This window comes from Lissotriton vulgaris, chromosome 10 (assembly GCF_964263255.1).
Source record: "Lissotriton vulgaris chromosome 10, aLisVul1.2, whole genome shotgun sequence".
In the NCBI taxonomy this organism is placed as follows: Eukaryota; Metazoa; Chordata; class Amphibia; order Caudata; family Salamandridae; genus Lissotriton; species Lissotriton vulgaris.
Window position 1 is genome coordinate 287,169,828 of NC_141698.1, and position 15,500 is coordinate 287,185,327.

General features: G+C 41.8%; 1 protein-coding gene across 2 annotated transcripts in view; it reads right to left on the reverse strand.

Moving 5' to 3' along the window:
• Nucleotides 1-4,882: 4,882 nt before the first annotated feature.
• Nucleotides 4,883-15,500, reverse strand: part of LOC147685143 (uncharacterized) — a 261,273-nt gene continuing 250,655 nt past the window's right edge. Inside the window, exon 3 of one of the 2 annotated variants that reach the window (XM_086941063.1) lies at nucleotides 4,883-9,413. In XM_086941063.1, coding sequence (XP_086797189.1) covers nucleotides 7,591-9,413 — 1,823 coding nt within the window. In that variant the 3' untranslated portion in view covers nucleotides 4,883-7,590. The remainder of the gene's footprint in view (nucleotides 9,414-15,500) is intronic. The other variant, XM_086941064.1, reaches the window with a different exon arrangement.

A 15,500-nucleotide genomic window follows, 5' to 3' on the forward strand; every position in this document is an offset into this window, starting at 1 on the left:
GAGTAGAAAGCCTTATCTATGTCGGCTAATAGGGTGGCTGGAGCTCCCAGGCGACTGATGGCTGCTATGGCATTATGAGCATGCCATATAATGGTGTGTAGCATGCTGTGGCATGAAGCTTGCTTGATCTGCGTGGACCAAGTTTGTTAATTAGTGCAGGAGTCGATTGGCTAATACTTTGGCAAGCAGTTTGGCCACGATAATCATGCGAGAAATCTGGCAATACGAAGAGTGACACTCTGGGTACAGTCCAATCTAGATCATGTCGGGCAACAGCCCACATATATGACTGATACAAGCTTTGCCAAATCAGGTTGTGGAGGGTAGTGAGGAGGGAGGGGAATGAGTTTCAGTTTTTAGAGTTCACCATATAAATGATTAACCACACAAAGTATTAGGAGAATAATGAAACAAAAGCAAACTGTTGGAAAATTTAAAAATGAACAAGAATGCCCATATTAAAATGTAAACAACTATTCTCTGCATCGGTCCTTGAACTGTTGTTGAATGCTTTCAAGCATTCAAGGAAGACTTAACATTTTTTAGTTGTAGAGATCCCATGACCAATCAGCTAGCGCGAGGCAAGGGAATCTTCTCCTTTGTTTGATTACTTGGCACTGCTGAGAAGCTTTCCTCACAGAAATAGTGGAGGTTATGGTTGAACCTGTGAAGGCAGTCTTTGTGGACATTCCATGATGCTAATAGGCGGCTGCCAATTTCTGGAATTTAATGGCGTGAGACAAGATCACAGGAAAGATCTCTCGGACAGGGATTTTTACTTTTTATTTTTAAATGGATTCTCTTTTTAAAGTGCAGGGTAATTTAATTTGAGGAACAAACTACTGCCCACACTTGTAATTTTCGCAGAAAGCAAATCCATTTACATGATTTTGCAACAAAAACAATGGATGTAGTATTTTAGAATATAAAATGTTACAGAGTAAAAATGTAGCCTCTTTAATGTAAACTATGACTACAATACCTTTCTAAGTCAATATTCAAAGTTCTATCCAAATAAGTGAGAGCATATTGCAGGAAAAGTACCTTCAAAAATCATTCTGAGATAATCAAAGACAATATTTGATGGTGGGAAATGTGTGGATTCAGGGTTTCCACTGCAAATCTTTCTACTTTTAGCTTATATTCAAAATGCCATGAGGGTCATCTCCTATGGACCATTCTGCTTTAGGAAGAAGCAGTTTCTCAAAACAAGAACAAGTCCATAAATACAACTCTGTTAGCAGTGGTAATTGGACCATACCCACTACTTTGTACTGCTACCCTGAGCAACCAGGGTTACTTAGTATAAGTAGAAGCTGTTGATGAAGTTGCAGCAGCCAGGACAACAGGAGTCAAGGATGCAAAACAATAGAAGCCACACTATCTGCAAAGCTGACGGGAGAAAGGGCACTGAGTTGTCAACAGACTCTGCATAAGTCAGGAAATTTACATTATCAGAACTGCACATTTGCCAAAAGGTGACACAGGAGCTGGGAAACTGAGAGAAGCTCACAGCAAGCTCACAGCAAGGCTGCTGACAGACTACAAGAAGCCAAGGGGCAGAAAGGTGCAGTGAACGGAAAGGGACTGGAATCTGAGATTGAAAATTGCTGCTGTTAATGCTAAGTTGCCCAGAAATGCATCACTAACAATCACCAACAATATGCATTCCAGAATGTTCTCTTGTTTGATTATGTCTCTTGGGGTTCTGGGTCTTTTGAGTGACAGAATTCACCGGATGGCCCATTTCAACTTGCAGGAAGTGTCTGCTGCAAATGTAACAAGACCTGTCAGTCCAAGGTTCTTATAAGAACAAAGGACATTTCTGGCTCCGTTCCACTACCATTGGAAAGGACCAAACACCAAAACCCTTTTTCTAACAGTGACCATTAAGCCCCAGGAGGTCACCAGCAGAGCTGAGCAAAGGAGTGCTTTTCAGTGCTTTAGCCAAAGCAGGACAGACAGAAGCAAGGCATGGAACAGATTAATCTTCTACTTAAGTAAAGTAGGAGTACCTAGGGATATCAATGACCTTTTTCCATCAATGTCAACATTTTGTAAACGTTTCCAACTGTGAAACACTTGCCACTTTCCAGAAATGCTTTTCTTTAATTTAGGTGATTTGTGGAGGATCAACATGACACTTAAGTGACTGCAGGGCACTTTAATCTTCAATCACCTACTAATAAATGACTGGAAAAACTGACTGCTGCAGCATACTGAGTACAGCCATATTTTGATTACTTTTCCAACTGTAAGATGCCATGAAAGAAGGTGGTCTTTGAAAACAGGTCATTCTAAAGAGAGATGAAACATTCAAAATGAGCTGCTTTTCTCTGTCAGGAACAGATAATGAGACTGGATGAAAAGACTAAGAAAGAACTGATTTTTGTTTTTTTAATTTAGCCATATGAAAAGGAAGTTGAAGTGTGTGTTTAGCATTGCAAGCAATTCACCAAGGCCCCAAAACATCATCATTTAGAGGTGGAGCGCAGGCGATACAATGCAAATCAATACCTGTTTAGTATAGTACTTTCACACAGGTTTCTCCTAGTCAATCGTCATTGTAATTTGAGATGAGCCGAAACTGCGGTCTCAACTATTCTACAAGGACAGTGAAAAAGCACACCCATTTATGTATTTAAAAAGATGCATAATTCGAGCTCTAAGGGACAATTAACTTATAGTGGAAAGTCTAGACACATCTGTGGACACAAAGCACTCATTTTTTTAACTGCAGAAAGTCCATTATTCAATGATTTGCGGAGCTATTTTCTCATTATTTTTACACCTCTGGTTTAAAGACCACACTACGCACTTTATAAACCTGCCAACCAAACGAAAATGCAACGATTAATGGCAGTGATAATGAGAGATTGATTGAGTATGTGGTCGACATACTATTAGCCAGCAAACACAAAAAAACATGTATGATTAACCCAGACTTGTTTCTCTCACTATGATGGGCGTCCCAGATACTGACACTGTTAATTTCCTAGTTTATGGGTTAACAGGTTTGAGTTTTTTTGTTTTTTTAAACACTTTCTGCTCAGAGCCTTTGTATACAGCTTTTACTTAGTTAAACACATAAAAGTGCATGCTAACATATGAAAAATTTGCCAAAGAAATGGGCAAAATCATAGAATGTCCGAACTTTATTAAAGTGACTACTCTATTTGAACGGAGAGCGAGACCAGCTACTGTAATGCTAATATCCAGCGCACCTCTTCTTATTTCACTTGGCGTTTAGAGTCTTTGATCACACATTTAGAAGTTAATAACAATCCTCTAGTTGACAGATTTAAACAAAATATATAATTGGATCATCTGCATTTTTCCTGTGCTGATTTTACTTAGAAGCTGAACTGTAACCTAATTTTCAAGGAGCCCTTGGGTTCTTAAGATAGTGGCTTTATCACATTTGTAATAATATTTCTTTTGTTATGGTTAGTCTTCTTTTTTCCTAAATTAGGGGCATCTCCCTACCTTAATTCACCATATTTCCCATTTTGGCAACTGTTGCCTTGAGAATAGAACTTACCCTTTAAAAATTGATGGGCTATCTCTCCTTTGGACTGTAGCCACAGCATGCTAGATTTAAAGAAGAACTCCATTTGCTTGATTATTAGCAAGAAGTGACACCAATTAGCCTAGGTCTCTTAAACATCTTTAGTAATAACTGATCTGCAGTTTTATCAGTAGCGGCTGGTGCTCTGGAAGAGTGGCAGGTTGGACGAAATACAAAAAAAATTAATTACCTGCAGCTTGTCGCGTCACACTCTTCTGCTCCTCTTCTCGCGGGCACAGGCTCCCAGACTCCACTGTGGCCAATCCAATCCTGAAACTGCTCTCATGTCATGAGAGCAGTGTCAGGATTGGCCTGAGCGCTCTGGATTTGCTTTCCCATGGACAATGAAAGCCTGTACCTGCTCTCTCCAACCCTGCAACGTAGCTCCGGTTGGGGACAGCTTCAGTGCCCTTGACGGTTTGGCCAGCGTGCATGGCGGTTTGGCTAGCAGGAGAAGGCTGGCCAAACCGTCAAGCGCACTGGTCACAGTGTATTACTACATTTTTAGAAAAGAGCAGATCTTGAGGAAAAATGCTTAGGTAGAGGTACTTTTCACAAAGTTAAACCCAATCTTTAGGTTTAGGTACAATATGCTGAGATTCTTAAATTAATTTCAAAGGGTTCAACACAATCTCTTTCTGGCGCTCATGCTTTCAGATTACCTGGGTAACAGGGACAAGGAATTGAAGTTCTCTTCCACTTTCAACTGGGTAGCTTATATCATAGGCTTTTCATAGTAGTTAATGTTTTTAACTTCATAAATTTATGACCTCAGCACCAAACCCTTTAATGTAGTGAAAAAACAGAAGGGTATGCAATCGAATGGAGAGCAAGGGAAAGCAAATTGCACAGCATGCCAGTTGTGAGGACCCATTTGGAACTGCAAGGCCACTACTTTTGTAAACGCTACTTCTCTATGTGCTCAAAAGTGTATCGTTTTCAATGGATAAACTGGGCTGATGGGCAGCAATTCAGTATAACTTCAATTCCTATTTCGCAGTCTGCGATAGTGTAACAGAACATGGACACTGCAATAATAACGCTTGCTAATGTGGTGCATTGTGACACTGTTAAAACAATAATAATAAAAAAATTCAAACTGGGCGGAGTGCTAGTTTTTTTTAGAGCATTAAACGAGAGACTAAGGTCTCTTACAAAGATATAGGCTTAGCTAACTGACCCTAGTAAAGTGTTGTTCTAGGATCAGGCTTCTGATCAAAATGGGTTCAATCACTGCTATCTCAGAAAAAATGTAGCACTTAATTTTTAGAATTTAAAATCTTAAACTGTGATCAAGTAATGCAGGCCATCTGATATTGCTACAGTGCTGGACCCTTCGGTCGAGCTTACTTTTAATAAAAGTACTTCATGCTTCGTGCTTGATCAGGTTCAAAACTGTGTTTGACACATTAGTCTTAAGCTTTCCACTTATACAGAATACAAATAAAGTCACCACAATAAATAAAAGAACATAAAAGTAAATTCCAAAACAGTACCAGCCAGCAAACAACATTCGATTAGCCGGGGAGGAAAACTGCAAAATGTTTTCTTCATGACCTAATTTTACATGATACAATCAGGACAAAGAATTTTCGTTATTTAGTTTAACAGGCCGTTAGACTATAAGATGGAAGACAGAAGCAAAGACAGGTTGGTGTAATTAGTACACATTTTCCCATGCCTGACTGGTATGCGAATAGGTAGTTCCACAAATTAACGTGAAACGTGCAACAGGAGAGCAGACACAGATGGACTACCTACTAATGTACCTTTGCAGAAAAGGGAATTTCCTACCCAAATACACTATCATGGTCCTTTGCTTAGACATCCAAGAAAAGCACCAACCACAGTTTATCGGGCAAGTATGCATTGAGAAAGCCTTAATCACAGCATGTCTCAGGAGTCTACTGCCAAAAGAAACGAGCAAGACTTCTTAAGATCATGTACAGATGGGGTACAAATAAGGCTTTCAATCTGTTGAGTCCTCCATCTAAGAGAGCAACAGGAATTAATGTAGTAATGATGACTTCCATCATTCCAGACATTTTATAGTAATGCAAACCTAGCTAGCCACATATTGCTAACTATGAAGTAGGAACTAAAAAGATTTACAAGCAGAAAAACTTGGCAGATTGGCAGGAAAGGCATGAGCCAACACGGGGCATTTGTAAACGTGTACATTCACCAACCAAATCAACCCATTATTTTGTGTTTCAAGTTACTACTGAAATGCTAGAGCCAAATAATGTCCATGCAACTTTCTTTTGATATTAAGCAAATCAAGGAAGATGCCAGACAACCACCATCGGCAAATAGGGACGACTGTTATCGCCTATCTGCCGGTGATGGTTATACACCAGCAGAACTGATACAGAATTCTAACATAAAAGTACATTGTGCTATTAGCAGTAAAAGTTGTGGAAAAATAGGTTTGGGGGGATTCATTCATTTTTACTAAAAGTAAACTTTCAGTTTACAGGTTTCCCAAGCTTCTCCTCACAGCCTGTTACACTTCTGAAACTCTACCTCTAACATAAGACAAGGCTGTACCACTATATGGAGAACACTTTCATGGTAATATTATACTTTATCTGTGAAGCTCCGCCAAGAGACCTGCTTCTTGTCAGCCCTAACAGATGCAAAGTGCATTTCCCACATTTTTTTTAACAGTCTACGACTGAAAGTAAATACACAAGTGTTAAAAGATCTTGTTCATTCTGGCATTCCCAGACACCCCACCACATATGACTTACAAATATTGTATCCATCGCAAGAGGTTACTCCAATCAATGTTCATAGACTAGTATACTTCACTCTTCTATGGTGTTTTCTTGAAGTTTGATTGTGATAGTTACATCTGCATTCAGTGGCAATTAAGTGTCTTTCCCTGTTCTGCAACTGCCCCATTTGTTCCGACTTGCCCTTACTAAGAGAGAATTTATTCATAAAATTGCAAAAACGAATGACTACTGTTTCAAATTTCCCACATTCAGAAGTCGTGTAAGAGTGTGACCTATGTCAGCTTCCACACAGTACTTACTTTATGGATATTGATCCATTCCAAATATGCTCCACTGACCACCATAATATGACTTCTAGCCTGGTTACAAGCATACATTCCATCCACCGATGTCCTATAAACCTCTCTAAAATAAATAGCTTTCTGGGAGGGCACGGACCCATCCCCCCTATAATTGTGTAGTAAAGCAAGAAAAGTTGGGTTTAAACAATCACAGTGTTGGCCTTAATTTTAGCCTCTTTCACAGATGACCTCACTCATACCAAGGTTCCCCTTGTAAATCCACAAGTTTCTGAGTACCACATACATGTATTATGTACAATAACTTCAAACTGGATTCTTACCCCATATCACACAATGATCATAATGGAGAGACTTTGCAACTGGCTACGCTTGGTAAAAACCAAAGGCATGGGGATACTAAAACACTGCTGGACAACTTTATGTTGCCAGGAGAGGTGTATCTAGTTGAAATTCATGTTAGGGCCATTTTAATGAACCATGTCCCTCAAATTTCAACAACTGCCAACCTTTACAGACAATGGATTTGAAAGGACAAAAGTGAGACATGAATGCCATCAATAAGAGCAATATGAGTGACATTTCACTCATGAACAATGGAATCGGTCTGCTCTGACAAAAAGCAGATTACATTAGGGCAACAAAGGTACGGAGCGTGGAATGCTACATAATTCGTATTAAACTTGTAGGGATGACATAAACCCATATTATAGACAGCGGCAGCTTTGAAATCTACTTTTCAGCAAACAAGTGTCACAGTATGATAATGAAAATTGACAGCAAGGATGCCGAAAACCTTCCAAAATCGGCCTTTAGGAAACAAACTAAACAAAATTCACGCCAACATACTGCAACACCTGTCCGTTTCCAACTTGCTTGCGATTTCAGTGCACAGGGCTTGAATACACTCATTGGAAACAATTAATGAAATGTCACCAGGCGAAACACATAAAGCATATTTTCTAACCCCCATGCAAAGTTGTCACATAATTCCCCCTCTGTGGGTTTTTTGATGCGTAGTCAAGTTCTGTTTATGCCGGAATGTTTTGCCGCAGTCATTGCATTGATATGGGCGCTCACCAGTGTGGGTTCGCAGGTGTGCAATAAGGTGGTGTTTCTGAATGAAGCTTTTACCACACTCAGAACATGTAAATGGTCTTTCACCAGTATGAGTTTGTTGGTGGCACTTCAGGTACTCCCGTTTCCTGAAACTCTGCTCACATTCACCACACTTGTAGGGTCTCTCCCCAGTGTGGGTGCGGCTGTGGATTTTTAAGTTCTCACAAGTGCTGAAGGTCTTCCCACAATCACTACATATGTAGGGTCGCTCCCCCGTGTGTGTCCGCTGATGCCTTGTCAAGTGCTGCTTCTGGATGAATCCCTTTCCACAATCTGTGCATGTGAATGGTCTCTCTCCAGAGTGAATCTGCTGGTGGCGCTTAAGACAGCCCCGCTTTCGGAAAGTTTTTTCACAAACAGTACAGGTGTAGGGGCGCTCAGTTGTGTGCGTATGCAGGTGAAATTTTAGGTGCTTTAAGAAACGGAATGTTTTGCCACATTCACCACATTCATACGGCTTCTCCCCTGGTGGTGGTGAGCTTGGCTTCATGTCACCATCATCAGACTTGAGTTGCCCATCTTCTGTGTGAGAACGCAGGTGTGATTTCAGGAGCTTCTGTGACTTGAAGGTTTTTCCACATTCATCGCACCTTTTGAGGGGTTCGTCTGTATGTAGTTTGTGGTGTCGCTTGAGGTGCTCATAGGTAGTGAAGCTTTTCCCACATTCACTACATATGTGAGGACTTCCTTTCGTAGGTGGTGTTGAGGAAGAGTATGGGTATTCCTCAACAATAACCACTTTGAATGGTCTCTCCCCTGTGTGGGTGCGTTGGTGACGCAAGAGGTGGTGCTTTTGGATAAAGCCTTTACTGCACTCATTGCAGCGAAATGGCCTCTCCCCTGTGTGAATCTGCTGATGCCGTTTCAAGTGTTCATGCTTTCGAAAAGTCTTACCACAGCTGCCACACTTGTGCGGCTTCTCTCCTCTGTGAAGTTTCTGGTGAAATTTCAGATGCTTAAACGTTCGAAAACCTTCACCACACTCCCCGCACTGGAAAGATGTCTCACCAGTATGGGTCCTCTGGTGTGCTGTAAGGGTTTGCTTGTGCCTGAAACGTTTACCACAGTCTTCACACTTGTGGATTCGCTCCCCAGTGTGAGTTTGCCTGTGTACCTTAAGCACCCGATGGGCCCTGAAGCTCTTACCACACTCATTACATTTGAAAGGTCGCTCACCAGTGTGGATCCGCTGGTGAATTTTTAGACGCTCATTAGTGCTTAGGCTTTTTCCACACTCTTCACATTTGTATGGCCTCTCGCCCGTGTGGGTCCTTAGGTGTGTAACCAAATGCTGCTTCTGAATAAAGCTCTTACCACACTCGATGCAAGTGTAGGGCCTCTCCCCAGTGTGGGTTTGTTGGTGACGTTTTAAACTATCACGTTTCCGAAAACCCTTTCCACATTCATTACACTGATAGAGTTTCTCTTCAGACTCTTCAATTTTTGGCTGCACCGAAGAGTCAGGCAGAGGACAGAATCCCTCCTCATATGGGGAGGTTTTGTCCTGCTCTATATCCGATTGGCTTTTCTGGGGCCTGCTCTCAGCGTTCTGATTCCTGCATCCATTTTCAAGTTCAGAGCCATGGCCAGCATTTCCAAGGACAGCCCCTGGAGAATGCTCCTGGTGTTCTACTTTTTCAAACTTTGGATGATGTTTATCCTTGTCATTCAGTTGCCCATCATCTGCTGGGGAGAAAAAATGAAAACATAATTTAGTGACTATCAAAATGGACATTTTATAGGTTAAAGCCGGAGATAGTTCTCTGTGAATCCCAGATACCCATATTAAATCAAAATACAAAAAATTGACAAGTAAAAATTAAGACAATTTGTTAGGTGGACAGGGTTACTCCGACACAAACGTGACGGATATCTCGTCCGGCAAATTACAATTCAATTATATCCTATGGAACTTGTAATATGGCGGACATGATATCTATCATGCTTGTGATGGAGTATTCCATCCAACAAACTCGTAATCAGGCCCTTAGTTGGGTGCATCAGCTTAAGAGCTGAGGTGAGCAGGTTATGGATTCAACGTAGAGCAAATTAAGAGCCTCATATGCATTTATGCATGTGTGTGTGTGCACATTTATGTGTGACTGTGATGTTGTGTCCATCTCTAATAGAGTTGCTCCCTGGAAACTATGCCTGGTAATGAGGAAAACTAGAAGTGTATGATACTCCCCATCATTAGGGGCTTATATAAGGCACAATGTGTTCGTTCATGGCAGATTAGTGACAATGGCATAATAAAGGCCATCCTTGACATATTTTGAACATTTGTGACATAGGTGTGGAATACTGGCTACCATCATTGATCCACAGAGAGCATTACTGGGGCTCTACTTTTATCCATCCTTGATAGAATGGTGGCCGTCCGACGCATACAAATGCCATGACTGATCTATATTTTCAAGGAAACCCAACGGGACTGAGAGGGACCCTGGGTACAGGTATTTACACAGGAACAATGGTCCTTTACAATATAGATAAGCAAAAATCACCACAATGATATAATAAAGACTGTGTTACATCTTTCCTGATAGGAGAATAGATACTTTTATTTACATCATAAAAAACAAGAAGGCAAGTTGGGTCGTGTCAGAAAGCAAAGTTAGAAGAAACTCAGGCATGAACCTATGTGGCCAAAATTCAATTAACAGTTAGGCCACAGTCATAATGAGAGCACCATTGCACCAATATACAGTAGTTGCATTGAGTAATTGTGTACCAAGGTGCTAAGGTCGACGGCGTTTCGATTTCTTAAGTAATAATGGGATCATCAGCAGGACTAGTATCGCCAAAGAAGAATGCCTGCTAATCAAAGCAGAAATGGAGAGCAACTACAATGCTAGATGGGGAGGAAGTCGAGACCACATAGGTCCATAGAGGAATCGCTAGTTATGGATACAACATGAGCGCAACATTGGTAAGTATGCCATCCAAGAGTCAGCGAGGCGGAGGCTGATTAAACAGGTGTCGAAAACCAATGACAACTTGCAAGGGAACTGAATTTGTCAGCGATTTCAAGATGGAATTCATAGACAATTGGAAGAGGAATGGTAGAGTCCGATGTTCACCCAGAGTCGCTATTTGGACATATGGGTCAATCAGCGGCCGTCTCATGAAGTGCAGGCCAGCTGCAGTCTGGAGTGGAGTGCTGAGAGATATTTTTTATGATGTAACTAAAAGTTTCTATTCTCTTATCAGGAATTATATAACACAGTCTTTATTATATCATTGTGTTGATTAATTTTGCTTATCTATATTGTAAGGGACCATTGTTCATGACTGATATATGGTTTACATCCTTACTATTATGGTGTCCAGCCTTGGCACACTGGTTTTCCTGGTATAATTATGGCCATTACTGGCCTTTTACAGACATCTCCATTGTTATCGTTATATATTGTTATCCACAGCCTATGATTGTAATACCTGGGCGTTTGAAGCAGAATCTGTCCATATGAGGCATTGTGCATGTAGCTGGTCAATGAAAATTAAAAGATTATTTTTTTCAGAAAAAGTTTTTCTTCTGGAAACAAGGTTGTTTGCTCAAAAGGGAAAGTAGTATTTCATAGAAAACTGTTTTTTTTACAAACTGATAGGCAGATGGAGACAAAAGGTTCCAATTCCAAGACATATTTAAAGTTGATAGTTGAATAATAATTCAAACTGAGTTTGGGAGACTTATGGCTGTTTATTTATTGTATTTAGTGAAGTTTTTAACATGGTTACATATGTCACATGCATTTCAGCTCTGTATCATAGGAAGTACATAACTTAATATGTATAATAGAAGCATAGCATAAGGAAAACAAATTATAATCATAAAAGAACCACATCGGTGTCTGTGAATATTTAATTAAACATGTTCAAGCGTTATACATACATTGACAACCGCATCTGATTGCTAACTTAATTAGTCAACAGGTATATGACCTGGCCCATCAGCCAGTAGTCACCGTTCTAATGGAATGACTACTGAAGAACCCATTTCGGCCACCTTCAGGGGGGCAGCAAAGTGCAAACACGCTAAAAAACAGATGAAACAAGTTAGAGATATTGCCATGCATTAATCACATTCCTAAAATATAAATATTCTTTACAGTGTACAGCAGGCAGCAATTTCACCTACTCTCTTAGTTTCTCGTCAGCATTCTCCAACCCATGTTACCCCCATTAATGTCAGTTATCTAGTCAGAGGTCAACGGGGCCATCTCTGCCAAGTACGTTTGATACAATCCCCAAACATTCTTGGGACGACTCTGGGTTGGGGGAAGCAGTTCACTATACAATTCCGTCTGTGTATTGCAATATAGCATGTCTGGTGACCACTCCAGTAGAGTGGGAGGCGGACCCTGTTCCCAGCGCATCACAATTCTCCATTTCTATCAACCTTCGGATCTCATTCTTTATTTGTTTTGAATAGCCCAGTAGGGCGAGCAGAGGATCCGGAGAGATAGGTACTTCTGCAATGTCACTCAATTCCTGGAATATCAACTTCCAGTATTTAGCAACATTGGACATAACCAGGCCACATGTAAAAAATCTGCTGGACTCACTCTACACCTTTCACACTCAGCTGGTTCACGCAGTCCATACCTATGCAAGCGAGCAGGTGTGTATTAAACTCTTTATAAGTATTCAAAGTGGATTAGCCAATGACGACCATTTGAGGAGACCCGCCGCGTCGCCTCACAGCAGTATCTCCAGGTGTCGTCATCAATAATCATATCCAAGTCGGTTTGCCACTCCAACCTCGACTTAGTGTAAAGGTTTTTACGATAGTTCTGTACTATTCCGTAAATGCTAGACACCAGTCTATAGGGAAACTCTGATTTTAATATTAAAGTGAAAGGAGCTACTTCTGTTGGATCCGCCATTTCGTCGCCCATGAGCTCTCGCATGGCGTGGCACACCATATGAAAATTAAATTGTACTAATGGTGTGGCCTCATGCCTTTCAGCCTCCACTCGGCCCACTTACGGACTCCAGGAAGAGGTCACCAACATTAGTCATGTTGATTTTATTTAATGCCTTAACCACTGCCCGGTCTCCACTCATAGGCAGCCAAGTGCACCACTCCAGTGGAGTAATTGGGGAATATATTATATTCTTCGGCTGTCTCTTCATCAAATCGTGCCATGCATGCACTGTGGTATTAATTGAGTCCCGGACTCCTGTACGACGATTGGGAGCAAGGAACAAGCATGAGGGGAGATTGACAGGGGCGATGGCCATCTTTTCTATGTGTAAATGAGGAGGTCCAATTGCTGATGAATCCAATGGTACGCATGCAAGCTTTGTGCTACTCTATAATAAAGGTCCATATCCGCGGCTCCCTGTCCGCCCAGACTGCAGGGAAGGGTAAGGATCTTCCACTGTATTCATGGCTGCCTCCCCGCCCATGCCAATTTCGTCAATATGGAGGTAATGGATTTAAAAAAGTGAGCTGGAAGGACCATGGGCATATTTAAAAATAGAAACAAAAACCTTGGGAGGACCACCATCTTCACCAGCGATATTCGCTCAAGCAAAGAGATAGGCAGACGTGTCAAATGGTCCACATCCTCCTCGAGTTTAGTGACTGCCCTACCATAGTTTCCCTGAAAATTATCTCCGGGTCTGTATGGATCTGTATATTTAGGTAGCGCACCGGGTCTGCAGACCAAGTCAGTGGAAAATCCATTTCAAAGGGAGCCGTGCGTTTGGTCAAAGGAAATATTATGGACTTGTTCCAATTTATTCTTGATTCTCTGAGAACAAGGGACAGATTAGCCTACGGAATTCTGATATACAGTAGAGTGTCATCGGCATACGTTGACACTTTTAAATTGTAATTGGGTAATCGGATTTCTCGGAATCCATGGTATTCCATGAGTGCACAGGCAAGGGGTTCCGCAACTATGGCATATAGGAGAGGGGATAGTGGGCATCCCTGCCTGGTGTCTCTAGATATTTTGACGGGAGCAGTGACCATATCCCCAATTCTTATTCTTGCAGAAGGAGAGGTGTACAGAACCGCCACCAACTTAATAAATATTTCGCCAATCCCCATCCTTCTTAGTACATCCCCCATGAATGCCCATTCTACAGAGTCAAACGCTTTTTCTGCGTCTAGGAAGACTGCAGCAGCACTAATCTCCAGATTAACGTGTTGGTTTCTCCCGAAGAAGGTGCGCAGATTGTAAATTAGGTAACGTCCCGGGACGCATCCCGCCTGCACCGTGTTGGCCAATTTCGGAACTAGCGGCGCAAGGAGATTGGCAAGAATCTTAGAGTATATTTTGGTATCTACATTTAATAATAACAGTGGGCGGAACAAGGAGCACTCAATCCGGAGGCTTACCAGATTTCAGAAAAGTGACTATCATTGCCTCTCTCATTGATGGTGGCATCTTTCCTGATTCACTAATCTCTTCAAATAGGGTTACCAAATGAGGGACTAAAGGATCCCTGAACTCCTTGTAAAAAGCTACTGTTAGGCCGCCCTGCCCCAGTGCACTTCCAGAGAGCATACTTTTTAGGGCCTCTTGAATTTCCCAAGCCTCCTGCGGTCTCATGAGATATTCACGATGTTCATTTGTGAGCCAAGGTAACTTTATGTGTTCAAGGTAGTCCTGAACAATGCTTTTGTCTACATTCGCGCCAGAGCGATATAGTTCCGTGTAATACTTACCAAATTGGTTTGCTATACTTTCAGGATCAGTCAAGGACTCCCCTTCATCCGTCTGAATTGCGGTGATCGTTGCAGACTCTCTCCTATTACGCAGCAATGCTGCCAGTGTGGCCCCAGGATGCTCCCCCTACCCATAGATTCTAGCCACGGCATATTTGCCATATATTTGACTTCACTGTTGGCCACTTCAAGGTACTCCTCCAATGTCTTTTTTAACTCTTCAACACAGCTAACTGCCCCACCACACCTCAATCCCAATTCCAATTAATTTCAGTGTTTTTACAGACTATCTAGTCTACCTCTAATGGCACGCAGCACCACCGAGTGTTTAGAAATTGCAATGCCTCTAATGTAAACTTTGAAAGTTTCCCAGACTGTGGAGAACCTATGTACTGACCCTACATTGTTTACAAAAAAGTCTTATATAGCTTCAAATATATCAGCTTGAAAGGCATTATCAAGCAATGAATGAGGGGAAACCTCCATGTGAACGGGGCAGGTCTCCTCTGTGGGCAGTGCAGCACCAGTAATATTGGTGCATAGTCTGATAGGGTTCGAGGTGAACCTTGCATTCCCTAACCTCTGGGTATAGCACATTCACCAGTAGCCAATAGTCTATTCTTGTGTGTAGCTCATGTAGGGCAGAGTAATGTGGGAAACCCCCCTGCTCTGGGAAACGAATGTGCCGGATATCTACCAAATCCAGACGTATCATGGCATTAGCAATGGATTTCGCTGAGGCTGAAGTGCGCCAATGCGGACCTCCCGACCGGTCCAGTGTTAGATCTAGGACGCAATTAAAATCACCTTCCACTATCAGCGGTAGTGCAGTATCTATGCAAGGATGTTAATAGGTTCTGATAAAACTGCGGATTATCGTAATTTGGCCCATACACATTAATCACTAGCAAGCCAAGGCCTTTCCCCCTACACCTGGATATGGTATACCGCCTGCTATAACCGGATCTAATTTAATTCCTGACTTTGGGTTGATCCATGTGAGTACCCCTCTGGTATGCGTCGAGAAGCCTGCTGCATGGAAGTGACCCTGTAATACTCTCTGTGTGAGGATCTTACTATCTATTGGT